General features: G+C 42.5%; 2 protein-coding genes and 1 long non-coding RNA gene across 9 annotated transcripts in view; 2 read left to right on the forward strand and 1 right to left on the reverse strand.

Moving 5' to 3' along the window:
• Window positions 1-7762, forward strand: part of hal (histidine ammonia-lyase) — an 18448-nt gene extending 10686 nt beyond the window's left edge. For 2 of the 4 annotated variants that reach the window (XM_082538600.1, XM_082538598.1), the window contains exons 2-20: window positions 64-124; window positions 337-364; window positions 446-520; window positions 612-684; window positions 799-865; window positions 982-1019; window positions 1117-1242; window positions 1371-1510; window positions 1684-1731; window positions 2086-2233; window positions 2352-2447; window positions 2719-2777; window positions 2987-3067; window positions 3222-3287; window positions 3369-3534; window positions 3770-3904; window positions 5584-5692; window positions 5811-5880; window positions 5956-7762. In XM_082538600.1, the coding sequence (XP_082394726.1) occupies window positions 81-124; window positions 337-364; window positions 446-520; window positions 612-684; window positions 799-865; window positions 982-1019; window positions 1117-1242; window positions 1371-1510; window positions 1684-1731; window positions 2086-2233; window positions 2352-2447; window positions 2719-2777; window positions 2987-3067; window positions 3222-3287; window positions 3369-3534; window positions 3770-3904; window positions 5584-5692; window positions 5811-5880; window positions 5956-6087 (1701 nt within the window). In that variant the 5' untranslated portion in view covers window positions 64-80 and the 3' untranslated portion in view covers window positions 6088-7762. Of the gene's footprint in view, window positions 1-63; window positions 125-336; window positions 365-445; window positions 521-611; window positions 685-798; window positions 866-981; window positions 1020-1116; window positions 1243-1370; window positions 1511-1683; window positions 1732-2085; window positions 2234-2351; window positions 2448-2718; window positions 2778-2986; window positions 3068-3221; window positions 3288-3368; window positions 3535-3769; window positions 3905-5583; window positions 5717-5810; window positions 5881-5955 lie in introns of those variants that run through there. The other 2 variants (XM_082538599.1, XM_082538601.1) reach the window with 2 other exon arrangements.
• LOC309709778 lies at window positions 542-11649 on the reverse strand. Of its 3 annotated transcripts, none has more exons than XR_014277597.1 (4): window positions 11433-11649; window positions 8561-8686; window positions 8125-8190; window positions 542-618 (listed from the first exon to the last, which is right to left on the reverse strand). It is a non-coding gene; the product is annotated as an uncharacterized lncRNA (long non-coding RNA). The 3 variants fall into 3 exon arrangements; XR_014277598.1 differs by lacking the exon at window positions 11433-11649 and adding an exon at window positions 9309-9497; XR_014277599.1 differs by lacking the exon at window positions 11433-11649 and adding an exon at window positions 8994-9110.
• On the forward strand, window positions 10807-26207 carry LOC309709772 (netrin-4-like). 2 transcript variants are annotated; one of them, XM_082538596.1, is made up of 11 exons: window positions 10807-10900; window positions 18269-18347; window positions 18475-19022; window positions 20655-20927; window positions 21699-21825; window positions 22041-22229; window positions 22861-23068; window positions 23189-23301; window positions 23449-23517; window positions 24180-24353; window positions 24738-26207. In XM_082538596.1, the coding sequence occupies exons 1-11, from the start codon at window positions 10838-10840 to the stop codon at window positions 24878-24880; spliced, it is 1986 nt and encodes a 661-aa protein (XP_082394722.1). In that variant the 5' UTR covers window positions 10807-10837; the 3' UTR covers window positions 24881-26207. The 2 variants fall into 2 exon arrangements, with proteins under 2 accessions (XP_082394722.1, XP_082394723.1); XM_082538597.1 differs by lacking the exon at window positions 10807-10900 and adding an exon at window positions 14027-14110.
• The last annotated feature ends 157 nt before the right edge of the window (window positions 26208-26364 follow it).

The following is a 26364-nucleotide window of genomic DNA, read 5'->3' on the forward strand; positions in this document are numbered from 1 at the left end:
TAACTACTGTGTGAACCAAGGGGGGAATGCACACATTGTGATTTATTTTCCTGTGCATTTCAGCTATTGAAGGAGATACCATGTCTCCTGACTTTATTCCGTGTGAACCGGGAGTTTCTCATCTGTATCCTTAAACTTGTTGGATATTTGTGCCATAGCAGCTGTAGTAGGTGCTGTAGTGTGCACTAAAAACGATTCAATCTTTTTTTAATGCCATTTTTTCTTCACATACTGTTTTAATTTCGGGTTAAAATTGTCCTTGTGGGAAATTATAATTAATCTGAGAGTGACACTACATTTTGCCAAATGTTATCCTTAATTAAGTTTGTCAACTAGCACGGCAGCATACAAAGAGCCTGAAGAGGTAAGTGTATTTTCTGATAAAATTGAAAACATATTCATATCATATTAACTAACTCCGTGAAACGTGAAACTCTCTGTCCAGTATATTTCTTTAGATGGCAACAGCCTGACGTCAACAGATCTCATCAACTTAGGCAGAGGACTCTACAAGATAAAGGTAATGATCAACAAACCTCTTTTGTTGTCCGTAACTGCTCCGTTGTAATCTTTTACTTGATCCAATGTCTCCCTTTATCATTGTTTTTTAGCTGACTCCTGAGGCAGAAAGAAAGGTTGTGCAATCCAGAGAGCTTTTGGACACCATTGTCAAAGAAAACAAAGGTTAAAATACAGTGATTCAGTGCAAATGAGCTTAATTTAAACTGGCTAAATTACAGTATCTGGAAAAATAGGAGACTTTGTGTGTTCAGTTCCCTATGTGTGTTCTCCCTGCAGTTGTCTATGGGATCACAACGGGTTTTGGCAAATTTGCCCGAACTGTCATTCCTGTCAGCAAACTCAAGTAGAGTTTTTAAGTTGTCCTTAAATACATTTTACGATCTATTTCTGGTCTTTGTAATCACCCACACAGAGCCCTTTTTGTTTGTTGACTGATGCCATGCACTTTTCGTTCCACAGGGAGCTCCAGGAAAACTTGGTGCGCTCACACTCAGCAGGTGATGATACTCTTTGTGACGCAGATATGTTGATTTTAATGTTTTCAGGCCCTCTGTACGTCAATCATCTTAATCAGAGTTATGCTGTGACGCATAGGTGTGGGGAACCCGTTAAGCCCAGAGAGGACCCGCATGTTGCTCGCTTTGAGGATCAATGTTTTGGCCAAAGGGCACAGTGGTGTTTCTCTTGAAACCCTCCAGGCCATGATCCAGGCCTTTAACGGTAAGCTTCAAACCAGTTAGCTGATGTGAGATATCAGCTTCAGTAAACTGTGGATAACTTTATTTAAGGACAGGGGTAGGACAGCTGTCATAGGACTTACTTTTGTCTCCATAACTTTGTCCCCTCAGCCTCCTGCCTCTCTTTTGTCCCTGAAAAGGGAACAGTAGGTGCTAGTGGTGACCTGGCACCCCTCTCTCACCTGGCCCTCGGACTCATGGGAGAGGGAAAAATGTGGTCTCCCACGAGCGGGTGGGCTGATGCCAAATACGTAAGCTCAGAGTGACTTTTCTGGAGTTGTAAAACAAGAGGGCAACTACTATCGTAGGAAAACGTGTCTCTTGTTTACAAGAGTGAAAGGTTTCAGGGTGCAAATGGAAACATTGTTTGCTTTCTGATGACCCTGGACTTTTTACATGTTTTTCATCTTTCATTCCTGACCAGGTCCTGGAGGCACATGGACTAAAGCCAATATCACTAAAACCTAAAGAGGTAATGTTCAAAAAAAAAGAAAAGCTCATCTATTTGATTTGTCTGCACTGTTGTGATTTGACCCAGAGTTCACTGATAACAGATTTTGAAGTATAAACTGCATTTGCATCATAAATATACAATAAAATACATATTAGGCCAAATATATGGAATTAAAATAATTTTAGCAAAATAAAAGGTAATATGAGGGTTAACTTGTAAAAATAATGACACTGTAAAAAAATCCTTAAAAAAATTATCTTTGCAAAATCCCTGCGTTTTGTTTATATTTACATTTTACACACCTACTCAAATTTTTTCTTCTTTTGCAATTGGGGTTGTACACCCATCTCAATCTCTGGGATTCCCTAACAGGGTCTGGCTCTGATCAATGGGACACAGATGATTACCTCTCTAGGGGCAGAGGCCGTGGAGCGAGCCCAGGCGATTGCCCAGCAGGCAGATATTATTGCTGCTCTCACCCTGGAGGTGCTAAAGGGAACCACCAAGGCCTTTGACAGTGGTGCGCAGAAGCTATAAACCCGAAGAAAACCAGAAACTAGATGAAATTATTTACCTCCAATTGTATAACTGCACTACATGTCATCCATCCTTATTCAATTTCTGGTCTCTTCCCACAGACATCCATGCACTGCGGCCACATCCGGGGCAAATAGAGGTGGCTCAACGCTTCCGCTCACTGTTGGACTCTGATCACCACCCATCCCAGATTGCAGGTTTGATGAACATCAAATAGTATTCATGTAAAGTTCTGATCACTGCATTTTACATTTGTGTGCCTTCCTCCTCCCGAAAACTTGTTTGCATATTAGAAATGCTCTTACCACTGGCAGTGGTTTCAGAGTTGCACCACCTCAAGATGAGATGCATGAGTTACTGGGGGTGCATTTGCCAACAGGCATTAATGGAGTATAGCCTTCTAATATCATGCAGCCTTAAATATGCTGTGTTTAATGAGTGTCATATTGTTCTGGTGTGTTCTTACAGAGAGCCACAGGTTCTGTGACAGAGTCCAGGATGCCTACACCATGCGGTGCTGTCCTCAGGTAACCCCAAGTTTATTTATAAATCCCCAAATCACAGGTTTCTCCCACAGCGTTTTAAAGCTTCTGCAGCTTCTAGATGGGAAAGGGAAAACTTCTCACATGATAGATAGTGGGTCTACCACATAGAAAGCAGATATGGAGCTGCAGCAAAACTATGTTTGAGCATCGTACATCTCTTTCTGAGTGTTGTGTCCTCTCTCTGCTCGCAGGTTCATGGAATTGCCAATGACACAATTGCATTTGTCCAGAATATCATCAACACAGAAATCAACAGTGCCACTGACAACCCTGTATCCTTTTCTGTCTTTCAAACTAGAGGAAAAGACTGATCTATGAAATTTAGCCAGTTTGGTCTCAAGTCTGATAACTGAAGTTGGATCTGCCACAAACTGCACACAGGATTTTACTGGAAATCAGTTAATTTTGTCTTAACGGTCTCACCAGATGGTATTTGCAGAAAGAGGTGAGACCATTTCAGGTGGGAATTTCCATGGGGAATACCCAGCTAAGGTATGTAGTAATAAGATAGTTTGTTTCGGTTCGCTTTAGATTTGATTCTTCTTTCTTAAACAACTGTTTTCTTTCTCATAGGCTCTGGATTTTTTAGCCATTGCAGTCCACGAGCTGGCTTCAATCAGCGAAAGGAGGATCGAGAGGTTGTGTAACCCCTCTCTGAGTGAGCTGCCTGCCTTCCTCGTCAACGAGGGTGGACTCAACTCAGGCTTCATGATTGCCCACTGCACTGCAGCCGCCTTAGGTTTGTGTGAAAAACATGAAGTAACATATAATCTCCTACTAAATTATTCCAATTTCAATGAGATTATGATAACATTATTTACTAAACAGGCTTTGATATTGAATATTACACTTCAGAGTGCATTTTTTAATAAAAGATCTAATGTTATAAATTTGTTGGGTTTTTTTTCTTTTCTTCTTACCCAATATTTGAGCAGGAGCACTGACATTAATCTCAACTCTTTCACGCTGTTCAGTTTCAGAAAACAAAGTTTTGTGTCACCCATCATCTGTGGACTCTTTGTCTACTAGTGCTGCCACGGAGGACCACGTGTCTATGGGAGGATGGGCTGCTAGGAAGGCCCTGAGGGTAATAGAGCATGTGGAGCAAGGTAAGGTATAGCATTGTTAAATTATGTACACCTCACAAGTACTGGGTTGGCTTAATTCTTTGTGCCACAGATTCATCAAGGAGCTGGAAACATTCCTCATACTATCATGACAGGCGCTGCCGGTTTGTCTCCACATCCATCACGTAAATCTCCTGCTCCATCACATCCCAAATGTGCTCTGTTGGATTTAAATCTGGTGACTGTGAAGCAAATTCACTGTCATGTCTAAGAAGCCACTTTGAGATTATCTGAGCTTTGTGTCTATCTTCTGATGTAAGAAGCATTTAAAAGATGAACAATATGTAAGATTTGGTGTTTAAACAATGCTCAGTTGGTATGAAATGGTTCAAAGTGCACCAAAAAACGTTCCCTGCACCACTCCATCACCACAACCCTGAGCTGTTGATAAAAGGCAGGATGGATCCACGGTTTCATGTTGTTTATGCCAAAATCTGACCCTACCAGTCATAAGGATCTAACTTTTGCAGTAGAAATCAAGACTCATCAGACCAGGCAACATTTTTCCAGTTTTATGTGGTCCAATTTTTTTTTCCTTGTGAAAACTGTACCCTTAGTTTCCTGTTGTTAGCTGACATAGATGGCACCTGAGTGGTCTTCTGTTAATGTAGGCCATCTGCTTTAAAGTGTGATTTGTTGTGTTTCTAATGAGTAGCAACAGTATTTGAGTTACAGTTTCCTTCATATCAGCTCAAAGCAGTCTGGTCACTCTACTGTGATCTTTGGCATTAAGAAGGCATTTTCACCCAGAGAACTGCCACTCACTGGATATTTTTTGGAAAATTCTTTCTAAACCCTAGAGATGATTATTTGGGAAAATCCCCAGTAGATTAGCGGTTTCTGAAATACTTGGGACAGTCCATCTGGTGCCAACAACCATGCCACGTTCACTTAAATCATCTTTCTTCCACATTCAGATGCTCAGTTTGAACTTCAGTTGGCTGTCTTGATCATGTCTCATGCCTAAATGCACTGAGTTGCTAACATGTGACTGGGTGATTAGACATTTGTGCTAACGAGCAACTGAGCAGGTGTTCCTAACAACGTGATTCTGTGATTATGTATAATAATTAATAGATTTATGGTGGGGAGTCCTAAAATTCCAATAAAACTCTATACAGACAACAAATAAGTGAGTAAAATGATTAATCTGTTCCATAGTTCTGCTGCATTACCACTATCAGATTTACAAATAACCAACTGTTTTTACTGTAACTCTTTGAAAACAACAAGCGTCCCTGAATCAAAGAGACTAACCGGTCAGTTTCCGCTGCTTCTGTTGCAAAAAGTGCAAAGGTCGCTGCTGAAAACCATGCCAGTGTACACCGACAAGACAAAACCGCAGGTTACTGGGCGGATACAGAGGTTAACCTTAAACCAACAGGTTTTAAAAAACAGATAAATGATTAAACTATCATCAAATATAATTTATCTCTGTGCTTAAAATTATTTTCTCCGTCTTTTGAAAAAAGTTTGAGGAAAAAAATCCACAGTTCTTGTAAGTCATGGAATAAACTAAAGGCTCAAACAGCAGTAAAAACCCATAGATGGCTTTCAATTGGCTGTGATCTATGTTATTTAATGTTTTCAATATTTATCACTAAAATGAGAGATATATTTTTGGGATTTGGCCAAACTGAATTGATGCTTCCTGTTACCAGTCCTTGCTATAGAGCTGCTGGCCGCATGTCAGGGCATCGAGTTCCTCCGCCCACTCCGTACCACCACTCCACTGGAGAAGGTCTATGAACTTGTTCGCAGCGTGGTCAAGTAAGTCAAACAGATGCGGCCAAGGTACAAAATTTTGAGCCTGTTGAAACTATATACCTAATAGTTAATATTTACCCGTTGTTCCACTTTCTCCTTTTACTCTCCTGCTGTTAAACAGACCGTGGATTAAAGACAGATTCATGTCGCCTGATATCGAAGCGGTTCACCGCCTGCTACTTGATCAAAAGGCAAGTTCTAAAAAGTTGTTCAGTGCACGTGCTCCACGTGGCATGTCGTTAAATGTGCTTATATTTTCAACCCAGGTGTGGAATGTGGCCAAACCTTACATTGAGAAGTACCAGACAGAGTACATCCCCGAGTCCCGCCCCGTCTCTCCCACTGCCTTTTCCCTGGACTCTCCGGCCTCCCCCAGGAAGCGTGTTCGCCACGAATGAAAGCACACGCCAAACAAGTTTTTTTTTTTTTTTTGGCAATTACTTCAGTCACAAAAAAACAAAGATCCTACACAGTGATCTTGGTCAACACCACAGTTAGTCAAAAGTGTGTGGCCATTATCTGAGACCAACTGGAGCAGAATGGGAGAAACGGATCCTTACGCTTCACTGTGACACTTCACTGATAAGAGCGGTGTGCAGGCTCTTTCTTTCTTGCATCTGAGTTTGTTGGATTTGTGAATTTTCTATTCCCATTAAAGAATTGTTAGAAAGTCACCCAAACCTCAGGAGATGTGATTTCAGGATGCTGTATTCTTATGTCCCTTGAAGACTAAATGTACACACTGACTTCTCTCACGAGCTTATGAACTGGCTATTCTACATACAGAATATTATGCAAGCAACTACTGACCCTGTGCACGAGAAAATGCTAACTTCCTGGTTTGAGACCGGATGTGGGGTTGTACATTTCCGGTAGCTTTACTTTGCGGTCAATCGCTACTGCGAAGATATACAAAATCATGTCCAAAACTCGAAAACGGAAAGATCGCATTAAGTTACAAAGAGCAGAAGGTGGGAACACTCACCGCTGTTGTGTCATAAAAAATCTAATGATCAATTTTGACGTTTAAAGAGTTTAGATCGATCAGTTGTTTACATCACTCAACACAAGCAGAACTGCATTACTGCAGCAGAAAACTCGTCCACATTCAGAAGCACATCGCTGTATAGTGACTGGTCTTATGATTTAAACAGGCAAATGTTCAGCATTCAAACTACAGGTGAAGAATAGTCAAACCAGATGTTTCCCCCGTTATGTCGAGATCAGCTAGTCAAGTACACACCTACACAGCATGTTAACAAACCGTGAAAAAAATGAATGATTGCTGGTAAAGGTTTCTACACATTAGCATTTACGAAGGGTATGTTGTGATTTACCTTCAAAATTACAGCGGTCCCTCACTATAACACGGTTCACCTTCTACCTCACTGTTTCGCAGATTTTTTAGTGCAAGTTTGCATGCTTTTTTACATCACAATGTGTCCTGCGTCCTGATCGCTGCAGACGATCTCCTCCGTGACGTCTCTCCTGTACAGTACAGAATCGCTGCATCGATCGCTAGCAGTGTGACTCTGAAGTGCAGTACTGTATGTCCACGAAACGTTTTGCACCGTCAAAAAATAAAATTGGCTACTTGATTTCACCTATTGCTGGTTATTTTTTAGAACATAACACCCGCGATAAACGAGGGACAGCTGAGAAATATAACATTTGAATCCCTTTTCTCTTTTGCTCTGAGGCACAGGGAAAAAATATCGACAAGTTGATGAACATCATTTACAGATATATTGGGTAAATGCCCAAGACATCTATAGAAATGTAAATCGCCGCTTGATTCATTCATTTGCTTAACTTGTTTTGGACCGTAAACAGGTCATGAATAGGACACCGGAAACAAAGCTCCCCACAGGAGTTTCCGCACCGGAAGTAGCATATGCTAACGTGCACATAGTCAATCAGGTTTAACTTGTGTATACTGCACCTTACCCTGATGTACATTCCACTTGTTTATATCTAAACTTTTTTGTCCCTTTTTAAACGTGCCTAATTGACTCTTTATTGTCACATGATTTCTTCTTGTACAATTTTCAAGTCATAATTATCTTAGCACAACCTGTGATTTTGCTGATGTATTTTAAATCCTATTTAATTGTCATTAATATATTTCCAGCTTAACATAATTAAAGTTTTTAAGCGTTCCTATTCTCATCCATTTAGGTCATGTTGTGTGACTAATGTTCCTTATACTATTATCAGGGACAGAGAGGCAAATTTGTAGAAATATATCTCAAAAATCAATCAAACCTGACCGTTTTCAGTGAAGTAACACAAAATTAGTAAATGTGCCAGTGATTTCCAGCCTCTCATCAGCATACCCTGAGAATAACATGCTAATTAGTTTGGAGGTGCTACATTTGTCCTGTCTTTGTGTGTGTTGAACTTCAGCAAAGTTAGGTTGGCAGAAGCTTCCTTACCCAGTTAAACAGCACCTACCTGGCTGGACAGCTGCTCCACCACCTTGAGGTGCCAAAAGGAAGAGCCTGTGGAAAATAAAGCAGAAGGTCTGCAGTCAATAAACTCAAAGGTTGCACAAACAGCTCAACAAACAGCTCAGGACAAGATAGCAGCACAGGAGCAGAAATCTAACATGCACAGAGGCGGTTCAACGTTAGAAAAAATGCTATAGCTCTACAATTATAGATTCAGTTTAACATATATGCACTCATTCCATTCCTTACTTTACCAGCCAGAGTGAGGCAGAGCTGGGGCACATTTCAGTAAGAGGTGGGGTATGCCTTACCACAGGGGTGAGACAGATTAGCAGGACAAGAACTGAAAGAAGCTTACAGAATAATAGCATACTAACATTAATTGCATGGACGATTACAAAGGCATTCTCAGCAATCTCACCTTGCAGTTTTAAAGCATTAATGCTTTATTGCTTTTCCAGTGCGCCACCTCTCCACCAAGGTTAATTAAATTTGGCTTAGGAGTTTCACAGTAATCTTGCTGAACAACTGAACTGATCGCATTCCTCTGTCAATGAAAGATGAATGAGCACACGTTTAAATTAAACAGTACAAAAACGACTGGCCGTATGTCAAAACATTTACTGAGAAGTGTGTAAAAAAAAACAAAACAAAAAAAAAACATGTCTCCTTCGAGCCGGATTCGAACCAGCGACCTAAGGATTTCAGCTTTCGCCTCTACAGTCCTCCGCTCTACCAACTGAGCTATCGAAGGGACGGTGTCCATCGTTCTCATTCCACAGTATTTAATAAAATGTACCATTCCCGGAATATTATATCATAGATTTCAAAAATGTATGAAATTTCATTCTCACAGCTGAGGTACAATCATTGATGAAAACGCGAACACACAACGACTGGTTTTAGATAAATAGCTAGCTAGCTACCACACTGCTTCCAAAGTCTCTCGCAAAAAACTGAACTGTCCAGCTGTAGCTAATGTTTTAGGCGAAATAACTTAAAATAGTACCAAGTCAACAGCTCCTCCATTACAGCAGAACTGTGACAACCGAAACAACAAAAACACTGAATAACGACTTTATTTTTTTGAGATATTTTTGCTAAACGTCGCTCTCTATTTGAAACAAAAGTGACAAACATTTAGCTAAAGATTGGGAAACGAAACGAACCTGCATGTAATCTTCCGCAGGTGAGAGCTCAAGCTAAATACAGTGGACAGTAGTTACATATATTGCACATAGTGCTAATGGCCATTAGCACTGCTGAGGAGCGTCTCAGCAGGCAGGTATGCTTTAGCTTTTCTGCAATATCCTTTGCGGAAAAGCTAGAAAGATTTGAAAATCTTTCATTTGATTGGGAGTCATTTTTATGGCTAATAAAGTTTGTTTTGTTTTGTTTTTTTTTTAAGGAAAGAAAGAAAGAAACGTATTGATATATAGTAAAAAAAATTATATATGGTAAAAATCCAAACTGCTTATCTTTTTAAGCGCAAAACTTGAAAATTAAACATAAATTAATTTTTATTTTATTTATTTTATTTTAATTCTGAGACTTAGAGACATAGCTTTCTGCTTTGTTATGAAAAAACAAATTAAGTTGAGGATATCCAACATCAACCACTAGGTGGTAATATTTCACCATGTAAGGAAATTAAAAAAAATCTCCTTGAACTTCACATGTTATATGTTAACAAACATTTTCTTTCTTGTAAAAAAAAGAAAAAAGAAATTGTTGCATACAGTCAAAACGTGACTGGTTTCTATGATTCTATTCATAAATATTCATAAACACCATAAATCTATATCTCAGTTTTAGGACCAGGAAAAATTAACATTTTTAACACAACCAGCACATCCCACAGTGGGATATCTATGTGAGTGTTATTTTTCTAAACGTCCTAAATTTTCCATCTGACAAACACAACCCATATTTTTAAAAAAAGGATTTTAATTATAAACAGGGCTTGCTGTCGGGCTGCTCTCTGATGTATTCATTCTTGTCCTGACCTGTCTGACAGTGAGGCAATTCGTTACATTACATGTCTGTACTGTATGTACCACAGGGTCACGCTTGTGAGGCAGCAGACATTCTTCTCATAACACAGGCTCCAATCCCCAGATCTTCCCCAGCCTTTTCCCAGATTATCATCCAGTCTCAACTGGTCTCAACTGGGAGCGACAGATATCCAGCCAAAACCCTACGGCAGGTTTAAAGGGTGGGTCTTCATCAGGAACACGAGAAGTCGCATTCGCTAACAACTTTTTTAACCTGCACATTTCTTATCAGTGAACTTTGTTTAAAAGTAGTAAATAAACAAGAAGATATTAGTGGTGCAATTATATACAAATTATCAGCTGTTTCTAAAGTTTTAGCCTGAAATAACAGTGATGGACACCTGGCTAAGGTCATTAGTTTGCTGTCTGACATCCCATAATTCATAAATCATCACGTGGCTTTTTGAAAGCAGTGTGACCTCAGTCCTTCACATAGACTATATATAATGGAAAAAATGCCTTTGGTTGTGGACTGAAAGGGTATTGCTTTGCGTCTGTAATTAGCACAAAAGCATTCAATGTAAATGATCATATTATTGAATATTATGTTGCTATATTTGTAATAGCACACTGGCAAAGACAATACTGGGATCTGCTCCCCTGTGTCCCACCCATAATTTCCACTCTTAATTTCCACTCTTAATATGACACAGTTTTGGGAGGGAAGAAAAGATGGATGTAGCCTTCTGATCTGGAAAGTAAGGCAGGTGAGGAAGAGCCTTAAATGTGGGCAGTAGACATTGACTTCTCTAGTTGCAAAAGGGCTTTTTCAATTATATAGGACAAATGGTCTTAACCTCACTTGCACTGGGAACCGAGTAAATGCTCCTCTAATTGGTTTACTGTCTCAATCGCCGCAACTTAAATGTAACTTTTTACCCTATTACAGTAAAAAATGCCAATAAAGCAGAGTATGCTTTAGAGCCAGGTAGCTAATAACCAAGTGGTTTTCCTCAGAAAGATTCACCCCACATTTTTGATTCTAGGTTCAAAAAGTAGCAATAGCATTAAATGCTGAATGCAAAATAACTGATGTTGTGTTGTGCTGCTAATATAACATCAGCTCATTGCAAGGATCGACAAAGATGGCATGCTAACACAAAGCTAGCAAAGAACCCAGAGTAACGTTAAAGCTGAGTGTTCACCGACAGCAGTCCAGCAACCCGACCGTGATAGTCAACTGGTAACAAAGGAAGTAATGAACAATCGGGTTTTTAGCATTGTGACCTTAATTTGTACCTGCGCGTTTCTATAGCAGAGTTTAAGTGGAGGTGGCGACCGCTTCAAAGTCTCTTTGACCTGGTTTTCAGCTTTGCGTTCAAACTCTAAAAGAAGCATCGTATGTATTTGCCTGTTACAATAGGGATTTGTGTCATTATGTGGAACTTTAGCCTTAGTTTATATTGCTAACTGATGATGATGCATTTCAGGATGTTACAGAATAACAGAAAAGTTAAGTGATGAGTAGTTTAACAGTTTACTTCCTCTGGGGAGTAATAAAGGAATGTGTAATGCATTCCTTTTTTTGACTAAAGAGTTCAACATTGTTCACTGTCAAATGAGTGATTTCACAATGGCTACATCCATCTTTTATATACAGTTTTGGTGCTCCCCATGCCCCTACCTTTAGCCACAGCATTGGTGCCCTCTCTCTTACTTCACTTACTATGCACTCTCTTTGATATTAGTTTGCAATAAGTTAATGTAGAGTATAAGTGTTTGTACTGAAGATCACTGCAACCAGTGTCATATTCATATTATAAAAGGAAAAGTGAAAACAGATATTTTAGCAAAAAAAAAAACAAAAAACCTGAACAACTTTTTCTGTCTTGCATAAACAATTTGAGACCTAAAAAAAGTCAATGAAATGTAAATACACAATTAGTTTTATACTAAAGCATGCAAGCACTGCTCATCAGCAGAATCAGTGAGCATGCACGTGATGGCAACAAACAATTTTGAGTGAAAGTTAAAATGAAGCTGCGCTTTATACTTGGTTGCTTCATACTGTTATTGTTCCCTTTGAAAACCTTTAAAATTTTGAATCATGAGACTGTGACAGGTCCGTTCACCCGAAACATCCCGCTTATACACCCAACTAATCACATCATCTGCAAAGTCTTTTCTCTCTAACGTTTCCTTCCTCGGCTATCTCGTTTCAACAAGACAAAACGAGGAACTCACACCTGCTACTTCTGCAAAGTTAAAGCGTTTTACAGCTTCCCTCCTGCTGTAGTTTCTTTTTTCCGTTTTTATTCTTACCACTGTTCATGTCATGGAGCGGATGACATGACATCAGTACACTTTATCTCTCTGTGGGACTCTTCCCCTCTCACAACACTTAAAATAAAAAATGGGACACGTCCGGCTGCTCGGCTTACATGAAGGTGAAAGTTCCACAGCTTCCCTATTTCTGTGTCCACTCTTGTCTTTACATCGAGCTTGCACTCAGCTATCTGCTAATTCTTTCCTAATGTGTCATAAGCTCATTGGTACACAATATAAATTCCTAGAAGTGTTTGAGCAGAAAATAATATGTGTTGGGCTGTTGCTATTGTTACTATATGATATGAATTACTAACAGCATTAAATTCCAAATGAGTTACATCACAAGAAGATTTGCATTTTAGAGCTGGCACTGCAGATTACACTGCCTGATGAAATGTGGGTGGGAGCGATGTTATGGCTAGGATCGAGCAGACAGATAGTAGTGATAAACGTCATAAAAATGCAACGGCAGGAAAAGCAGTGACAGCGGGTGTTCAGAGCCATCTGTTTAATGCTTACCCTGCAGGCAGGGCACCTTCTTTGCTTGCCTGGAGCATGTCTGGCTTTTTGTCTGGCTTTTACAGGAGAGTAGACAGATTACTTGCAAAGGTTGAGATGGTTCAGTGGGCTGAAGGTACTAGGTGACACGGAAGCACGGGAGGGGAGGGAACCATATCCTTTTACAGTCTGGAAATAAAGCTGGCCAGCAGCCCTGTGTCTGTCTTCTTATTGGGCCATAGATGACAGGATCACAGCAGCGCTGGCTGTTGGAGGTCCAGCGCCAGACTGCAGCAGGCAGGGAGGTAATTTGACATGGGAAGCATTATTTCATGTGTTACTGAACTTCCCCAGACTGGCCTTTTACATCTATAACTGCATTTATGTGCACCAAACAACAAATCAGACAGTTGTCTTTGCCTTTGACATGCACTTAAACATTGGTCATTTATGTATATATGCGAGAAATCAAATATAATTCCTGGTTAAGAAAAACTGTCACAGACTTGTAGCTATGAAGCAGCCAGCATAAAGACTGCCAGACGCTCTAAAGCTCCTTTAGTAACATGTTATATGTCACAAAAGTTCAAGTTGTGTTTTTTTTACAGAAGTTTTTGTGCACAGCTATTTCTTCAGTGGACTTCCCGGCATCTCAGAAGGTTGTGGGAGCAACCTTTGGGTGGAAAAGGACTCCTACACATGACCGCATGAAAAGCAGTCTGCCACACCAACAAGCTACGTAATTAATCATGTGCTTTGGGCAGCTTTTACTCAACATTTTTCTCTGACTGCTAACCAGATCAAATTTTGAAGATGGTGTTTGCCTTTTTGATCTAAAAAGCTCAATAAAGTGATTTCCCAACAATGTCAAAGTATCAAATATGACCGAGTGGAAGTTGTGTAACAAAGAAAAACAACAAACAGCTGGAGTTAAAGCGAGCAGAGGAATTCTCTTGCAACGTGCCTCGCTTTCATCCTGCCAGGGGAATACAGCGCAGACTAGCCAAGATTAGACATCCTTCCTGCAGCATTTTTCACGGTGACTCCTGGGATTTTAAGATCGAAAAACATGCAAGCAATGCGCAAAGAGGCTCAAGGTGCATCACCCTGTGCTCCAGTGGATCATGTGGAGAAACCTAAAATAAGCCGTGGTAAATCTAAAAACACACAGACATGAACTCTGTCCCCTTTAAAGACGCTGTCACTGTGACGAGAGTCACAGTATTCCAGGAATGTCCTGATCCATCGGGGCCGGGATGCCTTAGGGAAGAGACTGAGATTGCTCATAACCGCGCCACTTGCTCTCCTTTAACATATACATGCACATGTGTAAGAGGATGAGTCATACAATAGGCATTTATTTTATTTTATTTTACTGTGAGAAAACATTAGTCCTGACAGCATGTTCCTCCTTTCATCACTCATCACTATGTCTCTGGCATTTTTACTCTTATTTTCTTTTATCTATCTGCACTTTAAACCTTTTCCACAGTATCAAATGAGCTCGATAAATCTGCTCCCTGCTTGTCACATTTTTTTTCCCTTCTTCTTTGAAATGACTCTTTTGAATCTCGGGGTTAAGTAACAACAAAAGCTAAAGAAAAAAAAGGCATGCAACCGGATAATTATTTGGGTCAAGGGTTGCGTGACCCCCTCAGGTCTGGGGCTGTTGCCTGTCTGACAACTTCAGACAGATAAAGTGTGGTTAATGAGCTGCAGTTAGAAATAAGTGCTGATATGTAGCAGGAATGTAACACCTGTGTGGATTTTGAATGGAATTCTAAATCCTGCTTTAGGGAGGAAGGCACATTCATGAATGTTGTGTTGAGCGGATGATTCTTTATTTGTTTATTAGAAATAAAAAGAACCAAAAAATGGTTTCCGGCTACAAGTTTTGAGGAAAGCAGATACGAAAATTACTTTTCTTTGTATTGCATGAAAGGACAAAAGTCTAGTGATAAAGTGCAAACTGCAGAAACAATTGTGTTATACAGACACGACATGTTAAGGCAAAGCTAGCAAAGAACCCAGACTGACATTAAATTGAGTGTCTGCCAATACCAGCCCAGCATCCAGACCCTGATCTTCAATGGGTAACAAAGGAAGTGACGAACAATCAGACTTGCAGCACTGAAACCTCAGTTTCCATCTGTACGTGTTTCTACAGCAGAATCACAGTCGGCCACTTCAAAGTGTCTTTTTAGATTTATATTGTCACCTTCCAAACTCTAAAAAGAAGCATTATATATATGTGTGTATATATGTGTATATATATATACTGTATATATAAAAAAACACCCAGCACGCCCCTGCGGGCGGTTTATCCTTCAAGCTCGGGTCCTCTACCAGAGGCCTGGGAGCTTGAGGGTCCTGCGCAGTATCTTAGCTGTTCCCAGGACTGCGCTCTTCTGGACAGAGATCTCCGATGTTGTTCCCGGGATCTGCTGGAGCCACTCGCCTAGCTTGGGAGTCACCGCACCTAGTGCTCCGATTACCACGGGGACCACCGTTACCTTCACCCTCCACATCCTCTCGAGCTCTTCTCTGAGCCCTTGGTATTTCTCCAGCTTCTCGTGTTCCTTCTTCCTGATATTGCTGTCATTCGGAACCGCTACATCGATCACTACGGCCGTCTTCTTCTGTTTGTCTACCACCACTATGTCCGGTTGGTTAGCCACCACCATTTTGTCCGTCTGTATCTGGAAGTCCCACAGGATCTTAGCTCGGTCATTCTTCACCACCCTTGGGGGCATCTCCCATTTTGACCTCGGGACTTCCAGGTTATACTCGGCACAGATGTTCCTGTACACTATGCCGGCCACTTGGTTATGGCGTTCCATGTATGCCTTGCCTGCTAGCATCTTGCACCCTGCTGTTATGTGCTGGATTGTCTCTGGGGCATCTTTACACAGCCTGCACCTGGGGTCTTGCCTGGTGTGATAGACCCCAGCCTCTATGGATCTTGTACTCAGAGCTTGTTCTTGTGCTGCCATGATTAGTGCCTCTGTGCTGTCTTTCAGTCCAGCTTTGTCCAGCCACTGGTAGGATTTCTGGATATCAGCCACCTCCTCTATCTGCCGGTGGTACATACCGTGCAGGGGCCTGTCCTTCCATGATGGTTCCTCGTCTCCCTCCTCTTTCTTGGGTTTCTGCTGCCTGAGGTATTCACTGAGCACTCGGTCAGTTGGGGCCATCTTCCCAATGTATTCTTGGATGTTCGTTGTCTCATCCTGGACTGTGGTGCTGACACTCACCAGTCCCCGGCCCCCTTCCTTCCTCTTAGCGTACAGCCTCAGGGTGCTGGACTTGGGGTGAAACCCTCCATGCATGGTAAGGAGCTTTCTTGTCTTTATGTCAGTGGCTTCTATCTCCTCCTTTGGCCAGCCTATTACCCCAGCAGGGTACCTGATCACGGGCAGGGCGTACGTGTTGATGGCCCGGATCTTGTTCTTACCATTCAGCTGACTCCTCAGGACTTGCCTGACCCTCTGCAGGTACTTGGTGGTTGCAGCTTTTCTAGCGGCCTCTTCATGGTTCCCATTCGCCTGCGGGATCCCCAAGTACTTGTAACTGTCCTCTATGTCTGCAATGTTGCCTTCTGGTAGTTCAATCCCCTCAGTTCTGACTACCTTCCCTCTCTTTGTTACCATCCGACTACACTTCTCCAGTCCGAACGACATTCCAATGTCATTGCTGTATAGCCTGGTAGTGTGGATCAGTGAATCGATGTCTCGTTCACTCTTGGCATACAGCTTGATGTCATCCATGTACAGGAGGTGGCTGACAACTGCTCCGTTCCGTAGTCGGTATCCGTAGCCAGTCTTGTTAATGATCTCACTGAGGGGGTTCAGGCCTATGCAGAACAGCAGTGGGGACAGAGCATCTCCTTGGTAGATCCCGCACTTGATGGTGACTTGTGCTATGGGCTTGGAGTTGGCCTCTAGTGTTGTACGCCACATCCCCATTGAGTTCCTGATGAAGGCTCTTAGGGTCCCATTGATCTTGTACAATTCTAGGCATTCCAGTATCCAGCTGTGGGGCATTGAGTCATAGGCCTTCTTGTAATCAATCCAGGCAGTGCACAGGTTGGTCAGTCTGGTCTTGCAGTCTCGGCTGATTGTTCTGTCTACCAGTAGCTGGTGTTTTGCGCCTCTGGTATTCTTGCCAATTCCTTTCTGTGTCCCGCTCATGTATTGACCCATGTGCCTGTTCATCTTAGCCGATATGATGCCTGACAGGAGCTTCCATGTAGTACTGAGGCAGGTTATTGGTCGGTATATATATATATATATATATATATATATATATATATATATATATATATATATATATATATATATATATGTGTGTGTGTGTGTGTGTGTGTGTGTGTGTGTGTGTGTGTGTGTGTTTATATGTGCTCAGGACGATAGGGACTTTAACCTAAGTTTTATATTGTGAACTGATGAGGCATTTCAGGACATGACAGGGACACGGAAAAGTAAAATGACGAGTAGTGTAACAGTTTATTTCCTCCAGGGCAAAATAAAGGAATGTGCAATGCATTACTTTTTGGGGGGGCTAACTATCCCAACACTGGACTACACTGACCAGTCAGTGATGTCATGATGGCTACTCCCTTCTTTGATTTACAGTTTATAGTGCCACCTCATACCCTTCCCTTTAGCTACAGCCATGGTGCCCTCTGTCTCATTTTACTTGCTGTGTATTCTCTTTATAGGATAAGCTAATGTGTTTGCACTGAGGATCATTACAACCAACTTCATATTATAAAATTAAAAATGAAAACAAATAGAGCACACAAATAAAAAAAGAAAAGATTATTAGAACTGTGTTGGATGATTATTAGAAGTAAAAATAGAAGCCTGTATATTTCAGTATAATCACCTCGCTTCATCATTTTTTCCAACACTATCATCTTTAAAGCGTTTACGTCATAAGGTCTTCCCGGAATACTTTTGGTGTTTTCAGATTTTAGTGGGAGTGGGAGTGGTCTGGAAAAGACCAGAAGAGGGCGGTGCTAATCTCTTCATATTCCCAAATGTCAATGAAAACTCTCCACAGCAAAGTTGAATCCTGAGGGGTGGAGTGGAAATAATTGAAGAATAATGCGTGCCGAGGATTGGGATGAAGTAGTCCAAGCTAAGCCTGCAGAGGATTTAAACACGACAAAAGGCGGAATTAAACTCAGCATTTCTAAATGTCTGTTGTAGCAGTTTTATAACAGGGAAAGAGGACGTTATTAGCAAATGGGCATCCTTAGATAAAGCACTTGAATGCGCCTTCTTGCCTTGTTTTACCTTATGCAGACTTACAGCGCAGTCAGGATGAGGCTGTGGATTCTGCTGCTCATTTTCCCGGTGAGCGCATCCTCTCCTCTGTTAGCCGGTGAGTATGAACCTGCTTGGTGTTTCTTTTCAGTGTCATTTAAGAAAGTTGTTTAACTGTTGGAAAATGCTAGCTGGATCTCCAATTACTAATATCCCAAAAGTAAACACACACTTTCTCTCCCCAGTAACGTCTAAAGCCAGGGATCACCGCTGCTCTGGACGAGCCTGCAACCCCCGCATGGGCAACTTGGCCCTGGGTAGAGTGCTGAGCACTCGGTCGGTGTGCGGCTTCAACTCCTCGGAGCCCTTCTGCTTCTACAGACAGACCTCCGCCCCCCGCAGCAGCAGGGGGTCTTGCTCGGCGGCAACGTGCAGCCGGTGTAACTCTGCCATCCCCAGCCAGGAGCACCCTCCATCTGCCATGAGCGACTCCTCTTTCCGCCACCCTGACACCTGGTGGCAATCTGCGGAGGGGGTAAAGGAGGAGACGCTCCAGCTGGATCTGGAGACGGAGTTCCTCTTCACCCATTTGATCCTGGTGTTCCGCTCCCCACGCCCTGCTGCCATGGTGCTGGAGCGCTCCCAGGACCGTGGACGCACATGGAAGACCCTCAGATATTTTGCCAGAAACTGCGACGAGACGTTTGGCCTGGTGGAGGGGTCACCAGTTGGCGAGGGTGGGGCAACTTGCACCTCCAAGTATTCAGGAGCTTATCCTTGTAGCAGAGGAGAGGTGAGTGTTGTCCTGAAATCTGAGTTATGTGCTTATGGAGTTATGGAACGTTTCGGATTTACATATCTAATCAAACAAGTCATCTGAAGTCGAATCATTTTGAAATAAGCCTTGAAAAGGGGAGAAGAGTGATGTACTGTAGCTCTGACAGAGATCTGGAGGGCAGATCTGGAGTGTCATTTCTGAGATATGGCAGTGATCACATCAGTGCTGCCAGACATCCCAGCACTTCACAGCAACTGCTTCACCTTTGTGATTTATTTATTGGCACTTTATTAGCTGCTATCACACAAACTACCAACCAAACAGTTGACCAAGCTTTGTAAACTAATCTCCCTCTCATGGGCCGTGCCTTCAAGGCCTCAAGCTGCTGTGATATGCACAGCTACAATATCAGAGTTCATTTTGACACTTTTTTTTTTTACACACACAAGCCATATGCTGCCTTACCACCAGCTATGTTTCATTCACAGATCGACTCTCGCTGGACAGAGTAAAGATTTGTTTTGCTCTAAATTTGCCTAAGAACATGTTGGGAGGTTCTGGTTGGATAACACAATGAATATATGGCTGATCTCATAATTGCAGTGCATTTGCCTGAAGTGTGTGTGTTGCCAGTATGTGAGCTCTGCTTCTCATCCTTTATAATTAGCGTCCCTTCTTCTGCTAACACTCAAAGAAGCCCTGAAATGTTAATTGTTGAAATGAATATTTAGAGTCAACCTTGTTTTTTGTTGTTGTTTGTTTTTGGTAAAGAGATGAAGTAAAACGTGCTCCTTATAAATCAGCCTTTTCAGATTGCACATCAGATTCTGTATATTTACCAAGTGCGTGGTGCCACAGTGTTGCACAACCATTCTGACACAGCAACAAGTCTGTGTCAGAATGCTCATGACTTGTACAAACCTTAGCAAAGTAATCACTCCCTCATTTTCAGCTTCATATTTCTATTCTTGAGGTTCTCTAGAGTTCTCATTGTCTCATGCTGGGCCTCGGTACGAGCTCTCAGTTTGTTTGCTGTCCTTTAGTTCCACTCCCTCAAATGGTTTCTGCAAGCGTGCCCCTTGCAAACAGACGGTTTAAACAGCAGGTGACTGTGTGGGTTTTGAAGGAAAAGTGACAAAATTCAAGTATGCTTCCAGAAAAACATATAATTCACTTCCAGTTGGCTCAACATGTTTAAAAATAATCTATATGGGCTGGAAAGGAAAGGCCATTTGGAGAGGATATTGTAGTATATAGTGTATTTTATACACAGACTTGGACCATAGATATTAAAAGTGAATGTTTTGAGCCTGTGATAACTTCCTTCTCCTCTGTGTGACTCACAGTTTTCATCCCTGTTCTTAGAATTCAGAGGCGGGCTGAGATTATTCGTCTAAACAATCAACATTTAACAAAATGTAACGAGGGAGAAGAAGAACCATACACTGATGTTCACATTTAAGCTACTCATGTATTGCTGTAACAGCAGCTGTAGCACAAGCGTGTGAGGAAATCCAGGCTGGTGCCTGCTTTTACAAACTTAATTTATGTTTGGTCATGATCCGTCAGTGCATCTAAGATTGTTTTTTTAATACTTGTTAGAGAGGTTTTTGGAGGTTTTCACATGTGCTGCCCTTCATCCTCCAGGTGATCTACCGAGCCTTGTCACCCTGGCACTCAGTGGATCCCTATGGCCCAGCTGCTCAGGACCAGCTCATGGTCACCAACCTGAGAGTCCGTCTGCTGCAGATTCAGCCGTGCCCCTGCCAGGCCAAGCATCCTGGTGCCTCTGCCCTCCCCACGGATCATTACGCCATCTATGATTTTATAGTCAAAGGCAGCTGCCTTTGCAATGGACACGCCGACCACTGCGAACCGGCCCGTGCCCACCTTTCTGGCACACAGAACATCAGCAACATGGTGAGCACTCATTGAGCTTGAGTTTGTGAAACGGTTTGCAGGTACATGACAACCCACTAACAAAAATGCCCCGTTGTGAGAATGTACTCAAATGTTGTGTCACGTTGAAATCTGCTGATGCCCCCAGTTTGTCTCGAGGTTTGTGATGTGGTTTGGGTTTGGGGTTTTGTTCCCACCACTCCCTCGTTACCCAGCTGTGTGCTGGTATGTGCTGCTGAAGTGGAGGGCTGCAGTGAAGACTGAATATTAAGCCACAGCTTTACCTACCATTACAGGGATTTAAGGGGGTGGAAACCTTAATTATGGTATTCGGCCTAATACTTTAACAGCCCATAGTCTCAGTCATGTTATTCTCTTAACTGTAAGTGGAGAATAGAAACAATAGTTTATTGCCAACACAGCCTAAGAGGTGTAGACATGTTGCACAGTGTGTAAACACTGTCAGCGTGCATTTAGATGCCACTATGTTGCGATACTTAAGAAGGAGGTTGGTTATAAGTACATTAGGTGCTTATTACAATGTGCATGGTTGTTTATGTGCAGCATCAATTTTAGAAAATGGATCAACAATGACTCCAAAATACACATTTATTTAAAATGGCTATTATTGTGTATAATTAACTATAAACAGCTAAATTAACAATTTCAAATTGGTCACATGACACATGAAGTCATAACTGATCTCTAAGCGATGTTCCTTTAGTGCATGCAGATACAATAAAACGCTCAATAACTGTTAAATTCTCACTGTCTGGTGCGTTTGTCCGGCAGGTCCACGGCAAGTGTGCCTGCAGACATAACACGGCCGGCGAGCACTGCGAGCGCTGCGCACCTCTCTACAACGATCAACCCTGGCAGGCCGCCAACGGCATCACGGGGACGGCGCACGAGTGTCAGAGTGAGTGATGGGGCGAGAGAGTGAGATGCATCGTAGGACACGCGGCTCGTTGGCTTATCGGGAAAATTAATTTAGCGTCATAAATCACACGCACACCTTTTAGATGCTGATGCACCGCTTAAAGAGTGTCACTGGGGTTCAAAGTTGAGAGGTGAGCTGATTAAAGCGTCACACTTGAATGTTTCTTTTCTTTTCCCACGCTCGTCTGAACAAAGAGTGCAAGTGTAACAGCCACGCCAGGAGCTGTCACTTCAGTCGAGGGCTGTGGCTCGCAACGGGGCGACGGCGTGGCGGGGTGTGCGACGACTGCCGCCACAACACGGAGGGCCGTCACTGCCAGAGCTGTAAGAAGGGCTTTTACAGAGATCCCAGCCGACCAAAAATGGCACCTGACTCCTGCAAAGGTAAGACCCCACAGTGTGTCTTTGTTTTTTGGCCTTAAACCAAAACTTTAAACTCTATTTGGAGCAACGCCAGCTGAAAAGTCCAACTAAGAGTTGCAGAATTTGCTATTTGGAGGGTTTTGATTTTTCTTTTTTACCCTCTGGATTAAAGCACATTGATCTCCTTGATAAGGGGATTTTGCTCCAGCACCTTCCTAAGTCACTGATGAGACACAAAGCAGACTTCCAGCCCGCTCCTTAACAGGAGTCTCTGTAATTCTTGCTTAAGTTGCATTCGAGGTTTCAGAGTGTGGCTGTAATTGCAAACAGTGGAGGAATGTCTCCACGTTTTTCCCCATTGTTGCCCTTCCATCCTTCCAAGCATTCTGCAACATTCTTTCTTACACAAACTAGAAATGAAAAAAAAAATCAATCTGTCATGTCAACGAGCCTTCAGACAGCGAGCCGAGGGAGTCCTTCACTGTTTGTTTTTGCTGCATCTGCTCAAAGCACACTGACTACATAACATACTTCCGACTTGTCGCTTGTAACGAGTGCAATGATAAAATACAGCTGATGTGGAAGTTCAGAAGTGTTTGCTACAGAGATGTTAACACGCAGTTCTCTTGTTCTGTCACTCTCTCCTGCACAGCCTGTTCTTGCCACCCTGTCGGCTCAGTCCACTCAGGTGGCAGCACTCTCTGCAACCCTAACACCGGGGAGTGCACTTGTAAGCCCGGTGTCGGAGGCTCCTACTGTGACAGCTGCATGACGGGATACTGGGGGCTTAATGAATACGGCTGCCGTCCGTGTGACTGCACGGGGGACTGTGACCCCTACACTGGTGACTGCATTTCTGGGTAAGAGCCAAGACTCAACCATATGTATTAATGGAAATAAATCAGGTGATTTATGCTGGGGAGTTTGAGAGCATACTGGGTTATTAACTGGCTCTGACTGGTTTTACCTCTGCGGCACAGCTCAGATGTGGAGGTCTTCTATACAGCCAGTGACCACATGGGACACAGCAGCAAATATAGTGAGACGGCACTCTTTAGGGTAGAGGAGCTTTTCTCTGCACTGCACCACTCCGGTGAGTCACAGGTCACATCACGCCAAACACTCTGCGTGCTCATCGGCCCACATAGATGCAAATAAGGCTGCTTTCATCTAACAATCTATACTTCACGGTGAAATTATGTGTATTAATCTTGTTATCTGTTTGACTTTCATTTTCCAGAGAAATGTGAATGCATAGAGGTAACCCTTGGCAACCCTAAACTCTTCTGTGCTGCAGAGTTTGACTATGGTAAAAAAAATGTTTACATTTATTGTAAACCTGTGAGAGTCAATCTTAACAATCTGAATGATTTATAATGAAATGCTTGATGTCTTGAGGCCAGGATAGGGTTAGGGTCTCATATTTTAAATCATTTTTGCACATGACCTGTGGACAGTGTCAAGATAATCAGGTCCTGTCTCACAGGGAGCACACAACAGGACAAAGTCCGCTTCAGACGTGCTCTCCTGACTTGAAGTGATCAGTTTGGGTTAGGTGAGGCTGCTACCTGGAAAGAATGTGCAGAAGGCAGGACATATGACACCCGATGGCTCAGGGGGGAATTCACTAGATAATTACCTTCACCTTTGATGCAAGACACCATGCAAATCAGTAAAATTGGACATCGTGTGGACTTTGTCTACGGAGCTAGCAGGTTAAACATTTCATGCTTATGTCACATCTGACTGACCACAGGTACCACCCCATATCTTAAATTACATGCCTTAAAAAGAACATATTTTCATAAATGTGAGGAAATGTTCCTTCAGAGCCAAAAAACACATTAGAAAATTCTAATTAGAGTCTTATTAGTACTACTATTAGTCAACACTTATATTCTAAACGATTAGAATGTTTCTCACATGGTTATTATTTGTTTACTTCTTTTGGTTGTTTTCTTGCCTTGGCAGTACTGGTGGCAAAGGTGATGTCAGCCCACGACAAAGGCTCTCACGCAGAGGTGAAGGTCAAGGTCAAGAAGGTGTTGTATCAGAACCCTCAGATGAAGATCCAGAGGGGAAGTGTTACCCTTTACCCAGAGTCCTGGACCACCCACGGCTGTACCTGCCCCATCCTCAACCCAGGTCAGCTGCAGCCGGCTCCAATGAGAAACTTTATTGCTCACGATGCAGAAGTGTATAATTAGTCGACTCTTGAGTGAAAGATCCCTGTCGCCTCTCACAGAGGCTTTGAGTGAGTGCCAACATCCAAGCATTACTCATTTAAATTGGACATTTACAACTAAAAGATTAGACACACTTCTCTGTTATGAGACTATTTCACGTCTAACACTCCACAATAATCGCTTCTGCTAAGCTAGCCAGGGAAGCGCGGTAATTAACTTGTTATAGCTAAATGATGTACATTTCCATAGTCATTTTTTTTTCTCTTTTTCTTCACCCTGCTGTAGTGGCATTCTCAGCAGATCTGAAATACATTATTGCTTTTTTTCCCCTTCTCCAATATAGGATCTGAGTATGTGGTGGCTGGTCATGAAGACTGGAAGAAAGGCCGACTTATTGTTAACACCAAGAGCTTTGTTAAACCTTGGAAGGCAAGCCTCGGACGCAAACTCCTCCACATCCTCAGAAAACACTGCGGCCACTGGTAGGGAACCGCCGAGAAGTGCAGTGGACGCAGCTGGCAGCAGGACTGTCTGAATTAGGCCTCACTTGGACATGAAAGTGAAACCGCTGCCTATTTCTTTTCTTTTTTTTCCACGGTCCATGGTCTCAGAACAAAAGGGGGAAAAAGCTATAGGACTGAGGTTGTGAACCTGTGATAAAAATAAGCATGTGAGAGCAGATACCTTCCAGACTACAGTCACTGTAGGATCAAAGAGAACAAAGCAGACCGTAAAAACCTTCATCCGCACAAAGCTGTCTGAATTGTATTCCTGTTATGCTGTGCCTCAGCTCATAAAACTTTCAAGATTATTTATAAAGCAGCAAGAAGTGCATATTAAATACTCAATTATACTTCATTTCCTGGCTCGATTTCCTCGCTGTCGGAGCTCACGAGCCAAAAAACAGTCGCGTCCTGCTGTATCCACTTTATGGAAGACTGTTTACTTTGAAATTTCGCAAAGGCACAGACTGAATGATCCGTGTCGTCACACAGATATTGCCGATAAATCATGAACGAGTAAACATCAGGCAGCGTGTGTGGAAGAGTACATATGCTAGATGTCCTTGGTGGTGAGTCTGGGACTGTGCAAGTCAGAACAAGTAACTCCGGGATGAAGGGAGAGGATGAAAAAACATTAAAGGAATCAGACGGCTTAAATCTGAGCAGCTCCACTTTACTCTGGGCCACTCGCCCCCCTGCTGACTGATGAGAACAAAACCCTCTCTGCATACAACAGGCTAAAACACTTGGGATTTGTTTGCTCTTATAGCCAGCTCGCTACGAAAGGATTTCACCTTCTTTGGAAGACCTGCTCCCACATGAGGAGGATTCGCTTGACAAGACCTCCCTTAAGTCAGCCCTGCAGGAGGCGGTGCGTGTTTGGGTGTTGCAAATGCTCTCTGAACATATGCTTCTCTTTTTGGCCTGTGACTCCTGCTGCCTCAAAATAAATATGTATTAAAAGCCGGGGTATTAATGGACATCACAGTGTATCAGATCCGGAGTCCACAAGCTACTTTAGAGCCAGCCCCCGGTTAAGAATAGGCCTGGTCTGCTGTCTCCAAGGAGAAAGGACAAACTGTATGAGGGGACACGATGCATTCCTCAGCCATAGCATCACCACCCATGCCCTTGTCTGAAAGACTTTGCCAAAATAAGAGAAATGGGCTGGAAATTTTCTTTTAGAGGACAAGGTGGTGATTTTTTTTTATTTTTTAGGGTGAATGAATGTGCTCTGTCGTCATCGTGATGCTTGCAACGCTGTTTCTGTGTCCTGTCCGTTCTGTTTCATCTAAACTGCATAAACTAAACATCAGTGTGCTCATTCTTAATGCTTCTGGGAAAAATCGGTTTCATTCCTCGGTCACATTATGCAGAAGCACCAGGCTATGAATAAACAGCCTGATGTGCCTTACTGCATCATCTTCACCAGCAGAGGTGGCTGACTGATATTTAACCCATGTTTGA

Source organism: Aulonocara stuartgranti (genome assembly GCF_965226115.1).
Source record: "Aulonocara stuartgranti genome assembly, chromosome: 7".
In the NCBI taxonomy this organism is placed as follows: Eukaryota; Metazoa; Chordata; class Actinopteri; order Cichliformes; family Cichlidae; genus Aulonocara; species Aulonocara stuartgranti.

Bases quoted from the DNA above. Each gene is read 5' to 3' on its own strand.
- LOC309709772 (XM_082538596.1), top strand. From the start codon at position 10,838: ATGACACAGTTTTGGGAGGGAAGAAAAGATGGATGTAGCCTTCTGATC. The intron at 20,928-21,698 runs GTGAGCACTCAT...TTTGTCCGGCAG, and splicing joins CACAGAACATCAGCAACATG to GTCCACGGCAAGTGTGCCTG. The intron at 24,354-24,737 runs GTCAGCTGCAGC...TCTCCAATATAG, and splicing joins CTGCCCCATCCTCAACCCAG to GATCTGAGTATGTGGTGGCT.